General features: G+C 41.3%; 1 protein-coding gene and 1 long non-coding RNA gene across 2 annotated transcripts; both read left to right on the top strand.

Annotated features, from left to right (window-relative positions):
- Nucleotides 1-6,034: 6,034 nt before the first annotated feature.
- On the top strand, nucleotides 6,035-6,860 carry LOC107281733 (uncharacterized). The gene is made up of 3 exons (XR_001547489.3): nucleotides 6,035-6,139; nucleotides 6,267-6,377; nucleotides 6,562-6,860. It is a non-coding gene; the product is annotated as an uncharacterized lncRNA (long non-coding RNA).
- An 867-nt stretch (nucleotides 6,861-7,727) lies between these two features.
- On the top strand, nucleotides 7,728-10,859 carry LOC136357489 (uncharacterized). Its single transcript, XM_066312761.1, has 3 exons — nucleotides 7,728-9,635; nucleotides 9,795-10,441; nucleotides 10,616-10,859. The coding sequence occupies exons 1-3, from the start codon at nucleotides 8,983-8,985 to the stop codon at nucleotides 10,840-10,842; spliced, it is 1,527 nt and encodes a 508-aa protein (XP_066168858.1). The 5' UTR covers nucleotides 7,728-8,982; the 3' UTR covers nucleotides 10,843-10,859.
- Nucleotides 10,860-17,775: the final 6,916 nt, after the last annotated feature.

The raw sequence follows: 17,775 nt of genomic DNA, 5'->3' as shown, positions 1-17,775 counted from the left end.
CGGAATCCTTCAAGCCAAACAAAGTGGCTTTCAAGTTCCCCAGCTCTGTCATTCGCCCTCCCACTTCACCCATTGCTGAGAAACCCAAGGGAGGAGAGATTTCTTCAGCTCTCTTTCTCACTTTTGTTGCCGGCGGCCGTGGAGAAGTTGTTGCGCCGCTCGTATGCCACAGCTGCTGTATTTATTTCGTTCTATTTCTCACTGCCATTCTCCAGGAACGCCGACCTGGCGACCTCGCCACGGGAGCATGGGAGCGGGGCCACGCCGTCGACGCCGCGGGATCGCGTCGCCGTTCCCACCGCCTCAAGGCGAATCCGGATGAGATGCTGCGCCACTAGCTTTGCCTCATCATCCTCTCCGAAATGCCCCAAGAACTAATAACGGTGCACCGAGGAGGGAGATCAACCACCGTCTTCTCCGACTCCAACCTAGCGCCCCCGTCGTCGATTCCCGTCCAACCGGTGAGCCATTGGACGATTGCTTGCAGCAGTAGCAACCTGGATTAGTGTTTCACATGTTACATGTGTTATTTTCAGCATGCATGCTGTAGATCAAGCCATCACTGTGTCGCCGTCGCCGCCTGTCTACTCCACTGCCACCCGCGCTGCCCAACCTCACCGGAGCTCGCCCATCCTTGGCCGACTCTTGGTAAGCTTCCTGTGAGCCTCAGGGTGCTCTTGCATGCCTCTCGGATTGCGGCAGGGTTAAACCTATCGGTTTAGCCGATTTGATCGATGCCCACCGAAATGCTGAAATTCCGAAATTTTGAACAAACTTTACTTGAATTTGGACCAATATTACCAAAATTCACGGAAAAAATAAAAAACTAGAAAATTTTGTTCGAAATAACATCGTATCGGAGGGGACTGAAATGACCGAAATTTCCGAAATATCGTATCGTATCTTTGCTTTTATTTCCGGAATTTCCAACCGTGGATCACGAACACATCGCCACATGCATGTGCAGCCCCTGAGAGTTCCCGGCTATTTCCGGCCACCACCGGCCAGGATGAATGTACTCCATATCAACAGGATCACAGGTACACTTTAGTTATACGAAAATACTATGCACACGATTTCTTCGTACGATCGTAGTACTACTATCGGATGGTGAACATGTGCGTTGCTTCGCTAGAAAACGGCCAGGAACACTATGAGCTTCACCTGTTCATGTGGAATCCATTTGGAATGGTAGTATGAGGGCAGTGCCACGCGAAAATTTGAGGAGCCTCACCAGCCACATAAGCAGAAGAACACCCAAGAACAATGCTCCACAATATAATGCAGATTATTTTAAGCTGGATGCGAGCGCGGTAGCGGTAGTAGCAAGTGCAGCTCGAGATGAGGGCTCGCGCATGCAACAGATTAGGCCGCCAGCAACCTCTAGATCAAGCCGGCGGTCGTCGAGCTGTCTGGACAAGCGGGGAACGGCGACAAGCCCACAGCCACTGCCCCCTCCCCGACCGACGATAAGCTCCTTTCCTCTATCTTCTTTCTTCCTCTCCCTTCCCAAGCGTCGTGGGGGTGCGGGTCGGCCCTGATGAAAGCTTGACAATTCTCACGATTCACGAGAAACTGGTGGCTTAGTTTAGCTCCACGGTCCTCACTTGGTAACGGGTTACGTGGAATGTTGGGGCTGAACAACAGGTAAGCGTACTGTGAAAGCTCTGAGAAATCAAGAGTGCTTGTCCGCTGACAGCTACTCCGTATGTAATATTGCCATCTTTAGCAGCCATCACTCTGATAGGAGTACTTGTTTGTTGTCTCTGAAGTCTGAAGGTGAACGTGGACGGGAGTTTTCTTGAAAACTCTGGTTTCGCCAGTGCTGGAGTGGTCATTCGAGATAGTGTTGGGTCAGTCTAACTGTCATCTTGGTAAGTTTTTACTGTTCATTGGCAGAGGAAGCAGAGCTTAGCTGCAATGCAAGCGGACCGACCCACGAATTCACTTATAGGTAAAATTATTTCGTAATCCATAGGTTATCGACTAATTTAATCAACTAGAAAGTTAGCCCGCGCATTCGCGCAGGTATGTGTATTAGTTTGTTTAAAAAACAGGCTTAACAAAGTTCAAATTAAAAGCACGATGTTCACCTTTTTTAATTGAATGGACATTGTCTATTTTTTACTTAAGAAACCTCGTGAAACTTTATTTGTTGCATCCAGTTTTTGCTTTAATTGGTTTATGTGCATGCAATTTGTTATATTCTTGCATGTGAATTAGTAAAATTGGAAGAAATATACATATCTTGGACATAATCTATGATACATGGGACTCATATAGTATTTTTAAGAGAAAAATATAGTCAATGTGGGTCTTAAAATGTAAATTTAACAGGAACAAATATAGCTTTTAAACTATTTTGAGTGACGTGTACATCTCAAATGTGGAGAAACCCATAAGCTACTATAAAGGATATGAGCTTAGTGACTTCATGGATTTATCATTGCCTTTCGTCTCAGCATTTATCAAAGAAAAAATATGACTTGTACGAAGAGAAACATAAAAATCTCTACTACTTAAAAAAAAATAAGAGGTGCTTCCATTGTAAGTCAAAAAACCAGGTGAAAAAAAACCAGGCAGAAAAAACCAGGTTTGTCCGATAAAAAAACCGGAACGGAAAAAAAAGTCCGATCAAAAAAAAAAAGAAGCGAAAAAAACCCAAAAAAAACGGACGGAGTCCAATCCAGAAAAAAGGGCGAAAAAACAAAATAAACCGGATGGAAAAAACCAGGTTTGTCCGATAAAAAAACCAAAAAAAAGGTCCGACTCCTATATCCGTAACAGTGAAAAAAAAAGTCCGACTCCTATATCAGATTCGCTGTTACAAACAAAAAAAAAAGTCTGACTCAGATTGGTGAAAAAAATTGATGTGCCGGATTGAAGATCTGTTTGCAAAAACAGAATCTACATGTCGAGAGCATTCCATTTTTATATGATTTTAATTTTTGGATTTGTACTTTTATATTTGAGTCCCTGTATTTTTTATATTTACATTTGAGTCCCTATAATCTTGCAACAAGCTACTTGAGGTCGTTTTTATTAAAAAAATAATAAAAGAGAAAGAGAACAAAGACAGAAAGGTGCATAAAAGGAAAAAGAAAAGCCGTACAAAAAAAAAGAAAATAAAGAAAAACAACAACAACAAATGTTTTTTCCCTGAGTGGCGAAAAAAACTGTAGATCCGACCGAAAAAAAATCTGATTCATATAAAAGGAAAAAAAAAGTGGTGACAAAAAAAAAACGCTAGATCCGAATCCTTTAAAAACAAAAAAAAGTCTGATTCCTATAAAGGCAAAAAACATCTAAAAAAGTTCATTCGATTCCCTAAGAAAATGGTGAAAAAATGGTTCGTAAAAAATAAAAAGCTGGTTCATATAAAATAAAAAATGCAAGAGAGAAAAAAATGGAAAGGGCGAAACAAAATCTGATTTCTAACCGGTATATATCTCTTCTCTATCTCTAATCTAACTATTTAAAAAGAGAAAATGCATGAGAAAATAAAAACAGTTAAAATAACGTGTGAGGCAAAAGTCAGAAAAAAAAGCACAAAAAACACGCTAAAAAGGTTCTCCATCATCAATAAAAAAAATAAAAAGACACGCGAGAAAAATTATTTCCATTGTCGGTAAAATATTTTAAAAAAAACATACGAGGAAAAAACTATCGAAAATACACGCCATTTCTAAAAAAAATGGTTTTAAAAAACCGTGCAAGAAAAAAACACCGTCTATTAAAAAAATCGCTCTAAAAAAACTGTCAGAAAAAAGCTAAATTGATGGACGCTTGAGTCGGATAGGATCTATCGATTTTTTGCCATCTACTACATGGCTTTATTTTGTTATATATTCTCCTGTATTGGAAAAAAGCAAAAAAGAACTTTCAAAAAAAACAAGCAAAAAAACGTGCGAGAAAACAAGAAAAAAAAACACACGAGAAAAGAAAAGCAAAAAAAGAGAGAAAAATATGGTTTTCTTCATAAGTAAAAAAAGCAAAAAAAAACATGGTAGGAAAAAACTATTAGAAAGAAATGTGCCATTTCTGAAAAATGGTGTGAGAAAAAAAACACTGTTTATAAAAAAACAAGCCGCTCATTAAAATAGAAACATTGTCATTGACATGATTATACATGAAAAACGTATATTATCATTAGAATTTTTTTACCCATTGCAACGCACGGGCATTTTTGCTAGTCAAGAAAAAAAAGAAATATATTATCAGGATGTCAAATCAGCTTTGTTGCTAAGAGAGTAAATTGATTCAATGTTAGCTTTTTGGGTTAAAGCTCCGGTAAATAGTTATAGTAGTAAAAGCCTAGAAAAGTTATTTTAAAAAGCAACAAATGGGTTGAGGCAGCCGCGGCTTCATTACAGACAGCTGCACATTCCGGTTGTACGTGTAAAATAATGCGTGGAGCTTGAGAAAATAATTTATATAGTAGTGCAATGAACATAATTGTTCAAACAATTAAAAAAAATAAATAAGTGGCTTAGAATTATCATTGTACATAGATTATTGAAAGAACCCATGTGAAATAATACACATAAATATATTTATATCATTGTTTGCTAATTTTGATATACCTTGGTAGTTTCTTTGATACATAGAAAAATTGGTTGGATGTTTTCACAGTTAAATTTTTTTTTAGCATGGATGCACATGTTCTTTTTTTTCTTCAAAGTATTAGATTTTATTATCTTTTATTAATAGTTGGCTTGGGTGATTGTGACACTGCACGTACTCTAAATGAAAAACCTTCTATAGTCCAATTTGATTCCATAGTGTGGAAGACATCACACCAAAGAAATGTTACTTGCAATGTATGCGAGACTACATGTAGCCTAGCAGGAATACGATTGATAGGTAAACATAATTACACAGGCATTAGTATTTGTGGAATATTATGTAATTATTTAATTACTAAAAAAAATACCCGTGCGTTGCAACGGATGAAGGTTATTTCTTATTATTGTTATACGGTTTAATTAAGATGAAATTCGCTGTGGTAATTTGCTTGGATATATATTTTTTTAGAAAATCATGAGCTGCAATTAGGAGTCCGATCGTCTCAAGTTAGCATGCGAGTTTTTTCAAAAAGATTTCTTATACGACTCCTTTTATATTTCTAAAAGCGAGCGAACTTAAAAACCGATTCAAATACGGATATGTATTTCAAAATCGAGCAAACTTAAAAACAGACTCATACACGGATGACATTTCAAATTACCGGCAAAAATATCTTCAATTTTCATAATAGTAGAGATTGACGGATATATTAATTAATATTATAATATGATAAAAAAAAGGAAGTTTAATGGACTTTTAGTATATAATAGATAGATTTTTTTAATTAGTAAACATGTCAGGATGAGATGAACGTACATATTTTATTCTCTCAAGATTAATCTAATGGTGAAAATTAATAATTTGATTGCTAGCTAGAAAATAGGAAAGGGACAGAAGGGAGAGTCGGATGGGGGAGGAAATACGTACATAGGTGCGCCGCAGTACGTTTCCTATAAACATGCCAAGATGAGGGAACGAACAGATTAGTTTTGTTGGAGATAAATTTAATGGTGAAAATTAATAATTTGATGGTTAAAAATATTGGGTCCACCAGTTTTAATAAAAGGAGCTATGTAGAGGCTTGGGAGCGAGTGTTTTATATAATAGATAAATGAGTTTATGGGTTGACTCGATATGGTAACCCAGCAATAATACGGCAACCCGTGGGTTAGCACTTATCCTATCCTTTTTTCTATATAGTTGCTACACACTAAAACCATAATTGTTATAAAGCTTAAACCACAGTTCACCACGTCGTCACTTCAGCTAGGCCGTTAGATTGATATCTGTGTGTTTTATGAACCGTTGGATGAAATGGTTCTGAATTCAACCGTGGCTCATGCAAATGGGCCATATTATAGCCCAGTTAATCATTCCTCTGCATCACGGCCCTATCGACCCCGCACGCTCCCAACAAGCGCAAGTCGAATTGCCGCATCCCTCCCCTTCGATTGGCCCTTCCGCCTTCCTTGCCTGTTCGTTTTCCTCTTTAACGCAAAAAATCAACAAAAAGAAACTGTTACGCCAGCAATTAGAATATCAGGCGTCGTAATCAACCCCATTAATTTCCTTTGTAAGCTTCTTTCATATTCTCCAATGTGAAGTGGCAGTGCCAGTTCGAGAGCTTAGAACCAAATGCCTCCCCTATATATATCAACTCTGATGCTTGATGGATTACTCATGGTTTTTTGTTTTTTCAGTCTCACTTGGAAACCATTGACCAGGAGCTCCTCCTTCTTCCCGAGTTACTGTTCCTGCGTATTTGGCTCCAATGCTGCCAAACTGAGTGGCAATCCCCATTGGCATTTTTTGTTAGTCAAGCCCTCACCCTGCCCTTCCGTTCTGCACATCTATGCACACTGGCTAATCATGCATACCATTTGTTCGATAAAATGCCTACATGGATAAATGCACCTACATATGTTTAGATGGTCATTGTTGTTACTTTCGAGTTCGTTCAGTAAAATGCTTAAATGCATGGTTCCATCTTTTTAGGTACCGTGCCAGTTGTGGTTGCTCGCATATTGGATCATCAAATTTGTTGGATTTTGTGCTCATTTCTCCACAGGCGTATGAACTTATCCAATGTTTTCCACTAGAGCATCCTAGGGATTTTTCCAATATTTACGGTATGTATCATGTATATGCTTCCAACATTATATATGTTGTTCTCTCATGTCTGTTTATTGGTGTATCGTTATTTACTATTTTTTTACTGGATTGGCGTAAGCCGAAGTATTTACACTATATATGTTCTTGAGTGGCATGCTGTTGGTCGATTATTGAATAATGTACTAAGCATGCATCTATGTGTTCGCCTAATCCCTAAGCTTGACAAGTAAAGTTTATCGGCATGAAGAAGAAACATGCAAGTTTGTTGTCCCTACTGATTTCCTGTCCAAAACTCCAAATTGAACCATTTTAGTTAAAATTTATTTTACTAGAACCTAATATAATTTGATATATATTCTCAAAATAACCGAGTCAGTAAGTATGGTTTTTCATCTGCTCCATTTTCTCATCAACATTTTCACCAATGTCTAAGAATGCTTGTTGATTCCCAGTTTCCCACCTTCTCATGAGGTACAGAGATAGATGCTTTAAACCATGTTCTCACAGTTAACTGGACAAGAGCTATCTAGATTATCTCATCTCCCCCTTTTTAACACATGAATAAAATGGCATCATATCTACAGTGGTCTTATTGTTAAGACAAATAAACTAATTTTGTGTAATTTCTTTTTTCTTCCTTGGATACCTGTCAAAGAGAATGCAACCCAAAGTTTTTTGTTCCTTTATTCATTAGTAATAATACACATGGCTTTTTATCAGTTTTTTTTTGCTGCCTTCTACTTCGTGGACCTCAAATCTTTGCCAATTAACCTAATCTTTTTATCTGTAATATCCTACATTGTCTATCAAATTTATTTCTGTCCACTAAAAACCTGATTTGGCAAATATGTTATATGATCTTACATTGTTTTCAGTAATCAATTTTTTTTCTTGCTTGATTGTTCACATAGAGTTTCACACTAAAAAATAGTAGTAGTTCCCGCAGCAAAGTGTGGGGTGTCACCTAGTATACCTATAAAGTCAGTTACTAATTACCATCAATGCTAATTCTCTGCCCTCACAGTCAGCCATGTCACCTAGAATTAGTCTAGCCACGTCACATGGTGAAAAATTTTATGGTGGTATCTAAACAGGGCCTTAAACCGTTAGCACGCTTTTCAAACTATTAAATGATTGTGTATTTTTTTTTAAAAAAACTTGGCAGGTGTATGGTGTATTCATTGCAGGTGTACAAATCTTGATGCAGAGCGTGTCCTTCCCCTGTCCCATAAAAAACCAACTTAGTACTGGATGTGACACATCCTAGCACTACGAATATGGACATACATCTATCCAGTTTCATTGTATTAGAATATTTCATATCTAGTTCTAGATTCGATGAGAGAGTACTCCCTCCGGTTTCATTTTAATTAATGTTTTGGATAATGACACGGTCTACAAAATATATCTTTGACCTCATTTTTTTATTATAATATATATAATAAATAAAATGTATGCAAAGTGTATTGGCGGTCCTTAAACTTGTAGGGTTGTGTCATATAGGTCCCTAAACTCTCAAAATACATATACAGGTCCTAGAACTTGTCAAAGTGTATCATCTAGGTCCCAAATCGACACATTCCCTCTAGGATCCTACGTGACGTGTCCTTTTTTTTTTCTTCGTTTCTTTTTTTTCTTCTCATTCTTTTTTTTCCATTCTTCTGCTTGGGTTACAGTGAAAGGAGAAGAAAGGGAAAAAAGAGAAGGAAAAAAGAAAATGGAAAAAGTTTAAATGGGTCCCATGTGTCAGTCAAAATGATGCCATGTCATATCCGTGTGGCATGCCACATCAACTCCACGTAGGATCTTGAAACGGTTGTGGCGATTTGGGACCTAGATGACACACTATGACAAGTTCTGGGACTTGGATATGCATTTTGAGAGTTTAGGGACCTAGATGACATATCCCTATAAGTTTAAGGACCGCCCGTACACTTTACTCTATTTTTGTTATAGTGCTTTAAAAGTTAAATCTATATATGTTGTTCTAGTTCCTTTAAACTAAATATTTTTAAAGTTATTGATGGTCAAATTTTCAACCTTGTCTAAAACGTCAATTAATAGGGAAGAATCGGAGGGAGTATTCATTACCAGCACACGCGTATAGAAAATCCGTACTCCGACATATATGCGTGTACTAACTGGCTCCTACAACTCCGAGTCCGATAGGCCCTTGGAGTCCGTCCCCGTATACCGCTCGGCTCGACCTTGGCGCTTTATTTGAAAAGCTCTGCTCGTCTTTCGTGCTCTGCTCCATCAGAAAGCAAGCGGAAGCAGCTACTAGGGAATTAAGGATCGGATCCGATGGACCTGGAGGCGCTACCGGGAGACGTGCTGGAGGAAGTCCTCCGCCGCCTGCCGCCACGCAGCCTGGCGGCGTGCCGGTGCGTCTGCAGTGCGCTGCGCGCGCTCGTCGACGACCGCCGCGTGCTGCGCGCGGACCTCCTCCCCCTGAAGCTGGCCGGCATCTTCATCGGCGTCATCTGGGTCCCTCAGTTCTTCGCCCGCCCCGTGCTGCCCCACGCGCTCGACCTCACGCGCCTACCCGAGACGATGTTGGATTGCCGCAACGGCCTCCTCCTCGCCCACAACGTCGTCGTCAACCCGGCCACGGGGCGGTGGGCGCGCCTGCCTCGGAGCCCACCTCCCCCGCCCGGCTGCTCGTGCAACGACGTGTTCGATTATCTCGTCTTTGATCCTACCGTGTCGGCGCACTACGAGGTGTATAAGATCCCATCTCCTTTCGGTGACGGCATGAGCGACTGGCCGCCGTCACCGTTTATCATCGATGTCTTCTCATCCAAGACACTACAATGGGAGAAGAGGTCGTATGTGCGAGAGGGCGAAGCTGCTGGGACCGTCGCCAATCTGCTCGCGCGGGGGTTTAATTGTCATCAAAGATCCGCCTTATGGCGGGGAGCGCTTTACGTGCCATGCGAAACAGATTTCGTTACAAGGTACTACTACCCAACTATATATCCAAATTATATCTGATATATAATATTAGTATTACTTAATTTGAGTACAACTGTATATGTACTCCTATAATATATATATATATATGATCTCTTAACGTGTCGTTTTAATTATATATCACTTGATGATTCTTTTTACAGGATATCCTTATCGGATGGTAAATACCAAGTAATTAAGTCGCCGATAGGTTTGGAGGCCATGGGCAAAGGTTCTTTTCTCCAACTTGGCAAGTCAAAAGACGGAGTGTGTGCATTTGCTCATGATGACTACCAACTTTGTGTTTGGTTTCTTAATGAATCATGCGGTCAAATGAACTGGGAATTGAAGCATCAAACACATCTATGGTCTCTGCTAGCACAATTAAAATCTCGTGAACATCTAGCACAGTGCAAATCCTGTAAACAAACCAATGGACATTGGAAATATTATGATGGCAACTTATTTGAAGAACAGATACTTCAAACAGACTTACAGGTAGACACCTATCCTGAGAATGACTATCAAGCGGAAGAAGACGAATTCGGAAGGCACTTTGACACAGATAGCAACTACTACGATGCAGAAGAATATGGATGGGCTTCTGATGAAGATGGCGAATGCCATAGTGAATGTAACAACAAATATGGGGAAGATGAACTTTACAAAGTGGATAAGCTTTACAATATGCAATGCCAGGAACTCTTTTATTTCTTTGGATTTCACCCTTACAGAGATGTTGTTTTCTTACATGTATCATCTAGCAGAGCGGTGGCCTATCATCTCAATAGCTCAAAGGTTCGAGACTTAGGTAGATTAGTCACAGTAGAGCAAACAACTATGCCTATATATGAATCTTTTCTGTACACTCCCTGCTTAATGGGAGAACCCTGAAAACAATTTAACGTGCAGGAAATAATCTTTCCTTTTCTTTTACGTCTGTCTTGAGTGCTATTTGATATCCACCATTACAAAATGCTAATAGGTGTTGGTTGGGAACAGCACATTAGTGCTGGATTTTCGAAACGGCACCATAGATATGGCATAGGTGACCCAAGCATTGGTGTTGGTTCTACAACCGGCACATTTGAGGCGCATGCGAGGGAAAATCGAGCCGATACATACTTCAAGTTACTCTCTGTTGTCTCAAATCATTTGACATTGAAAAACAAATTGAATCATCTACCACATCTTACAACTACAAATCCTTGAAATCAGCTTCTGCTCACCGCCTCAGCTCATCCTCCTTCCTGTCCTCATGAGTGATGCTTTTTAGTCTTTGATATCAAAATGGGAGAAGATGTTTTTTTATTATTTTGTGTTGGATGGGACTGGTGGTAGTAAGGGTAGCCCTCATATTATATTAGACTGAGGTGGTTGGGCTATATTTCTATGGGGCTTAGGCTATATTATGTATAGTGTGTGCTTTACCCCTCTGTAAAAAAATAAATCCTAGCATTGATATCAAAATATGTGTTTAGATTCGTTGTTAGAATTGGATTCTTTTTGGGACGGAGTAGTAGGACAGTAGGCCAGCCGAGCTTGAGGAGCTTTTTTTCAAAAGAAAAAAAATCATAAATTTAGTTAAAGCTTAAACAAAGAGTACAAAAGTAGGGGAAGGGGAAGATAGAAAAAAAAAGGATAAAAGGCTAAGGTAGGTTTTGAAGTGGAAGGCGCAAAGGGAAAGAGAAGAAGCTGGCATGGCATGGCATGGCGACGGTCATACGGCCAAGCGTCACTGGGCAAATTGCACCACTCAAAAACAGCCGCTCTATAGTGTCCCTTGTATGAGCCGGTTTTTAAGCTCGTTTGTTTTTAGAAATACAGATCCGTATTTGAGTCGGATTTTAAGTCCATTCGCTTATGTAAATACAAAAGGAGTCGTATAATAAATCTCTTAAAAAAACCCGCATGCTAATTTGAGATGATCGGACTTCTAACTACAACTCATAATTTTATAGAAAAATATATATTCAAGCAAATTCTTATAGTGAATTTCACCTTAACTAAACCGTATAATAATAATAAGATTAAAATAATCTTAATCCGTTGCAACGCACGTTTATTTTTTTCTACTATTTTAAAAAAACACGGAGTGCTTCCGTACTTTCATGCGTTACCTGAACCCAAAAGAAAACATGTTATACAAGGATGCTCTTTTCAGGGAGTGGTGAAGGTCTCCCCACTCTTTAAGCTGTCGTAAAGAGCTCATAGTTGCCATGTACCAACCATATATACGTCCTGAGGATTCCTAAGTAATAACCATTTTCCAAAAAAATGGCAGTAACCATTTTAAAGAAAAATAATTTAGCAGAAATACGATATGGTTGGAATGTTCTATTGTTTATCAACGTACGTGTTTTGATCTTTCCTATAGAATCTTGAGATTCAACCATTTTTTGGTCATTTGTGGTTGATAATGATCTGTTATTTATATATCACCCGTTGCAACGTAGGGTATCTTGCTAGTGTAACTATAATTTAGAAACAAACTAAGGGCTGGTTTAGTTTAAGGCCTAAATTAGGCTTACCAATATTTGGTAATTTCAATAGTGTTTAGTGTCTATTTGGTTTGAAGCCAAATTTTGGCATGTCTAAGAAAATAGGCCATTTTAATAGTGAACTTAGGCTATTTGGGCTTTAATCCAAACACGACTTTACCTTATCAAAATTAGTCATGCCAAAATTTAGCATTGACAAAATTTGGTAAGGCCTATTTAGGCCACAAACCAAATCAACCATAAAATTCGTAAATAAAAGTAAGAAATATCAAAAGAACAGTTTAGAGTATGTATAGAATATACATTACACACGAGTTGTACGTGTAACATTTCCCGAACACGTCACGATACCCTTTTATTTTTGTTGTTTAAGAGGAGATATACCTTTAACACAGCACTAGAAAATAGGCACACATGTTGGTGCGCCGATTAATATGTGGTGGTTGGTCCTGTTCAAGATACATAAATTGACTATTTTTTAAATTTTCTCGAGAGATTTGAAAACTTTCTTTTTTAAAACAGGAGTAAAAATATTGATATAAAAAGAAATTATTGGATCGACACTCACGCCCAGATCACATAGTAATATTACCCACCGAAAATAATTTAGTTAGACATATTCCACAAAGTCGAGTCAGGGTAAGTCACTAGAACGGATACCCTCATCTCAATCAGGCGGTAAGCCCCATCTCAATCGGGCACAGCGTCTGTCACAGGCTAGAAGTCACTGATGTGAAGAGTTATCTCAATCGGGCAAACGGCCGTCACGAATGAATATATCTCAATCGGGCCCTAAGTAAAGCCCTTAAGCCCGTCACCGATAGCTTTGACTCAGACGACCAGTCAAACTATAGCCCGTCACAGATGACATATCTCTATCGGGCCACAACTAGCGCCCGTCACAGATGACTACTAACCTTTATCGGGCCTAAACTAGAGCCCGTCACAGATAATACCCATCTCAATCGGGCCTAAACTATAGCCCGTCACAGATGACTGATGACCTCAATCGGGCCTAAAATAGAGCCTGTCACAGATGACTACTCACCTCAATCGGGCCTAAACTAGAGCCCGTCACAGATGACTACTGACCTCAATCGGGCCTAAACTAGAGCCCGTCACAGATGACCTCATCTCAATCGGGTATTTAGTTATGGTCCGTCAGCCTCCTCCGCCACCGCGCTCACCTCCTCCTCCGCTGCCGCCGCCTCGCCTCGCCTCGAGCAATGCGAGCTCCCGCCGCCGCTGCCTTGCCTCCTCCGCCGCACCCCGCTGCCGCTCGCCGCCTCATCCCCCGCCTGCCGCCGTGCGCCTGAGTGAGACAGAGAGTGAGAGAAGAGAGATAGGAAGAGTGAGAGAGAGAAGAGGGAGGAATAGTGGAATATTATGATAGGTGGGTCCCACATTTTTTAATAAATAAAATGTTGACTAGACTGGCACGTGTACGCCACATAGACCAAAACCACCGTGGATTGGGTCTAGGGGGGTAATTTGTCCGGTTTGCATAGTTGGGGGTGAAGAATGTCCGGTTTTGTGGTTCAGGGGGTAATTCGGACGACCGCGATAGTTTGGGGGAGGGGGGGTAATTAGTACTTTTCCCATTAAACTATCTTGTTGTCGTCATGAACTATGTTGCTGTCATTTGAACTATCATGTTGTCGTCATGAACTATGTTGTATTCATGAACTATGTTATTGTCATTTGTATTGTGTTGTGTCATGAAGTGTGATGTTCTATTTTTAAATGTCACCTCCATTTGTATGATTTATGTTCATTTTAAATGTCACACAAGATAAATTGTTGGATATTTTAATTATCAGAAGATGACAACACTGGGGTAGTACTTGGTATGTTCATGTATGCCGAACACTATGACAAATTCTGCAATAGGCCGGATCCACCAAGAACCACAATTGTAACTGGACTAGAATGGATAGAGAGGAAGCTGGCTAATAGGAACAAATGGTAGAATATGTTTCGAATTGCACCCACTTTGTTCCATCGATTTCATGATCTTTTGGTTGATTCATATGGTTTGAAATTTAGTAGCAAGAGTACTTCTACTGAAGCTCTATGTAGCGCCCGTTCCGTCGTGGCGCCTAGCGGGAAAATTTAAATTCTAAAAACCCTAATTGCGAAAATTGTTTCTTCGCTTGCAGTCAGTCTCCGTGCCATTCCGGATCTCGAATCCCCGATCCATCGTCAAATACAAACCCTAATCTCAATTTTCCTTCCCAATTCAATTCCTCCGCAAAAGTCTATTTTGCCTCCCTCAGGTTCGATGGGCCGATTTCCTCTCGGCCCATCTCTCTCTCCCTCCCTCTCTCTCTCTCCCTCCCCCCTCTCTCTCTCTCCCTCTCTCCCTCGCTCTGCCCGTGCGCCGCGCGCGCGTGCGCATGAGCCGCGCTGAGCCGAGCGCCCTCCGCCCTCGCTGCCGCTTCCCGCCAACGCCGCCCAAATCATCACCGCGCGCCGTTGCTTCCCGCGCGCGCGCGCCGTGGTGGCCGACCGGCCAGTCGCCGCCGCCGTCAGCGCCTGCCCCGCGTCTGCCGCCCGGCCGTCATCGCCGTCGTCACGACCCGGCTCCCGCCGCCTCCGCGCTTTAGCTTCCAAGGGATGGAGGCTGAGCCCCTCCTCCCTCTACTGCGTCGCCCTCTCTCCCTCCTCCTTTTTCCCAAAGAGGCAAGGGGCAAGCCCCCTTTCTCTCCTCCTTTTCCCCTTTTCTCTCCCGCCGGCGTCATTCCCCCATGTCGTCGTTTTGGCCGCGACCGCCGAGTGCTAGCTCGCTCCCTTGACCGCCCTAGGTCGGTTCCCAAACCGACATCGCCTCCTATTTAACCAAGGCGCCCTCCCATCGATTCCTCCTCCCGTTTCGCTCGCCACCACCGTGCCATTGCCGCCCCTCTGTCTCGCCTTCACCGTTCATTGCCAAGCACCGGGAGAGCCGGAGCGTGCGAAGGGCGCGTGAAGGGGACTCCGGGCGCACGTCTTCCTCCTCTTCCCCGGCCCGAGGCCGGAGCGATCACGCCCCGCGCCGTGTGGGTAAAGTGTACCCCCTCTGCAGAGGTTATTAAACTATTCGAACAGCCGTGCCCACGGTCATGGGCGGATGTGAGGTGATTCCTAGCGTAGTTTTGTTTGACTACTGCTTTGAGAAATTTGCTGCTGTGGAATGAGTTCGATGTTTGGTAAATCTGCGGCTGATGGGATCAGCCAGGCCCGGGTGGCCGTTTTAAGGTTGTTGGCCGGGTGCCAACCTTGAATCAATTCAAAGACTGATACATTGCACATACTCTGACCGGACGAGACGCACTGTCCCATCTGTGTCGTTTGAGAAGCACTCACTTAGTTGTTTCAAAAAGGAGTTTAAATAAAATCAATTACAAAAACAACAGCCTATCCTTTGAAGCCTGCATTAAACACCTAATTCCCATGGCTTGCTGAGTACTCGTGTACTCACCCTTGCTCTATATAAATAACCCCCCCAGTTGCTGAACAAGATGAAGTGGATCCTGTTGACGAGGAATTCTTCCAGGAGCAAGTTGGTTACGATGAGTTTTAGGGTTTCGGCCTAGTTCCCAAGTCGCGCCTGTGATGTTTGGTCAAAGTCTTGGCTTCCGCTTTCCCCTTTTGTAATGCAGTTGTGAGCTCGGGATCTGTCCGCAGCCCAACATGACTGTACTTCTACTCTATAATAAAGAGACCTCTGTTGCTGTGATATTCGGTCTTCCTGTGATACCAGCACTGTTTCCTGGGACTGGTATCGATAAACAGGTTAATTTGGAGCGTCACGGGCTAGTTCCGTTCGGGGCTAGTTCGGGGCGTGACACTCTAGGAATGTTTCTTTGGATAGTAGGAGCACCACAATCTGTTAGGCAAGCTGAGAATAGGTTTGAGAGATGTCTGGTTAAGCTAGCTATAGATATCATTAAACCAATTGACCCAGAATTCAGAAGTGTTCACTCTAGATTGATGAACCGAAGGTTCCATCCCTTCTTTGATGGTTGTATTGGAGCATTAGATGTCACACACATACCTTGAGCTGTGCCAAAGAATAAGGTGGCCCAGTACATGTGCCGCAAGAATATGACAAACACAAAATGTGCTAGCTCTTTGTGACTTTGATATGAGGTTCACATTTGTCCTTGCTGGATGGCATGGCTCTGTACATGACATGAGGGTGTTCATTGATGCTACTACCAAGTACAACAATGTCTATCCACATCCACCGACGGGCAAAGAACTTGCGTCTTACATTAATTAATATTTGCATGTTTTCCATTTGAATGATACTTACACTGTCGTCTACTTGTGTAGGAAAATATTATTTGGTGGACTCCGGCTACCCTAACCGTCCTGGCTACCTTGCACCTTACAAGGGAACCAAGTACCATCTTTCGAAGTTCTGCTGAGAAGGCCTGAGGCCAGAAGGTAAAAACGAGATCTTCAACTTCGCACATTCATCCCTTAAAAATGTCATCAAGAGGGCGTTTGGAGTACGTTTTGAAGATCAAGTGGAGAATTTTGTTGCACATTCACAGTTATCCATCACAAACGCAAACCGAAATCATAGTTGTATGCATGGCACTACATAATTTCATTAGAGCGAGTGGAATAGTAGATAGAGACTTTGATATGTGTGACCGTGATGAGAACTACGTTCCACCTGAAGCATCGGTCTCTCAGCCTAGAACCCAGCCAGCAAGAGATGAATCGGCGGTGTTGAATGCTTATCGTGACTCGATTGCCAATGGTTTGTTCAATAGAATATGAGTACTGTAGTGTTGTAATATTTGTGTTGTATGGACTTTTAATATTGTGTACTAGGACTTTTAATATGTATGTGCACATTTTAATGTTGCTATGCTATGGACTTTTAATATATATGTGGACACTTTAATGTTGCTATGCTATGGACAGTTTGGAGCAATGTGATACATTAGCAGCAGCAGCGTGCGCCTTCAGCCTAGCAGCAGCAGCAGCGCGCAGCAGCACAGCCGTGGAACAAGCAGCAGCTCGCACAAGCATCAGCGACGTTAGCATGGAGAGAAATAGCTCAGGTTAGCAGCTGCTGCATGCATACATGGGAGGGAGAGAGAGCATTTAATATGGGCAAATCTGTCTTTTATGGAAGAATGGCAAAACTTTTGTATGTCTCTAAACACCAACTACCAAAATTTCAATGCAAAAAACTTTTGCTACCAAGGTCATGTTTAGATTCAAAACTCTTTCTTCAAACTTTCAACTTTTCCGTCACATCAAATGTTTGGATACATGCATGGAGCATTAAATGTGGACGAAAAAAAACCAATTGCACAGTTTGCATATAAATCACGAGACGAATCTTGAGCCTAATTACGCCAAGATTTGACAATGTGGTGCTACAGTAAACATTTGTTAATGATTGATTAATTAGGCTTAATAGATTCGTCTCGCAGTTTACAGGCTATTAGTCTATGTTTAATACTTCAAATGTGTGTCCGTGTACTTAAAAAAAATTGGCACACAAACTAAACACAGCCCAAAACTTTTGTCATTCTTCATTTGTCATTTCACATGGATCTAAACATACTAAAATATATGGCACAACCACTTTTAACCCAAAGACCAAGAAATAATTATTATCACATTATAGTTTGGATTA

Source organism: Oryza sativa, chromosome 7, assembly GCF_034140825.1.
Source record: "Oryza sativa Japonica Group chromosome 7, ASM3414082v1".
NCBI lineage: Eukaryota > Viridiplantae > Streptophyta > Magnoliopsida > Poales > Poaceae > Oryza > Oryza sativa.
Note: the sequence above shows the minus strand (reverse complement) of the source record. Positions and strands in the feature narration are given on the sequence as shown.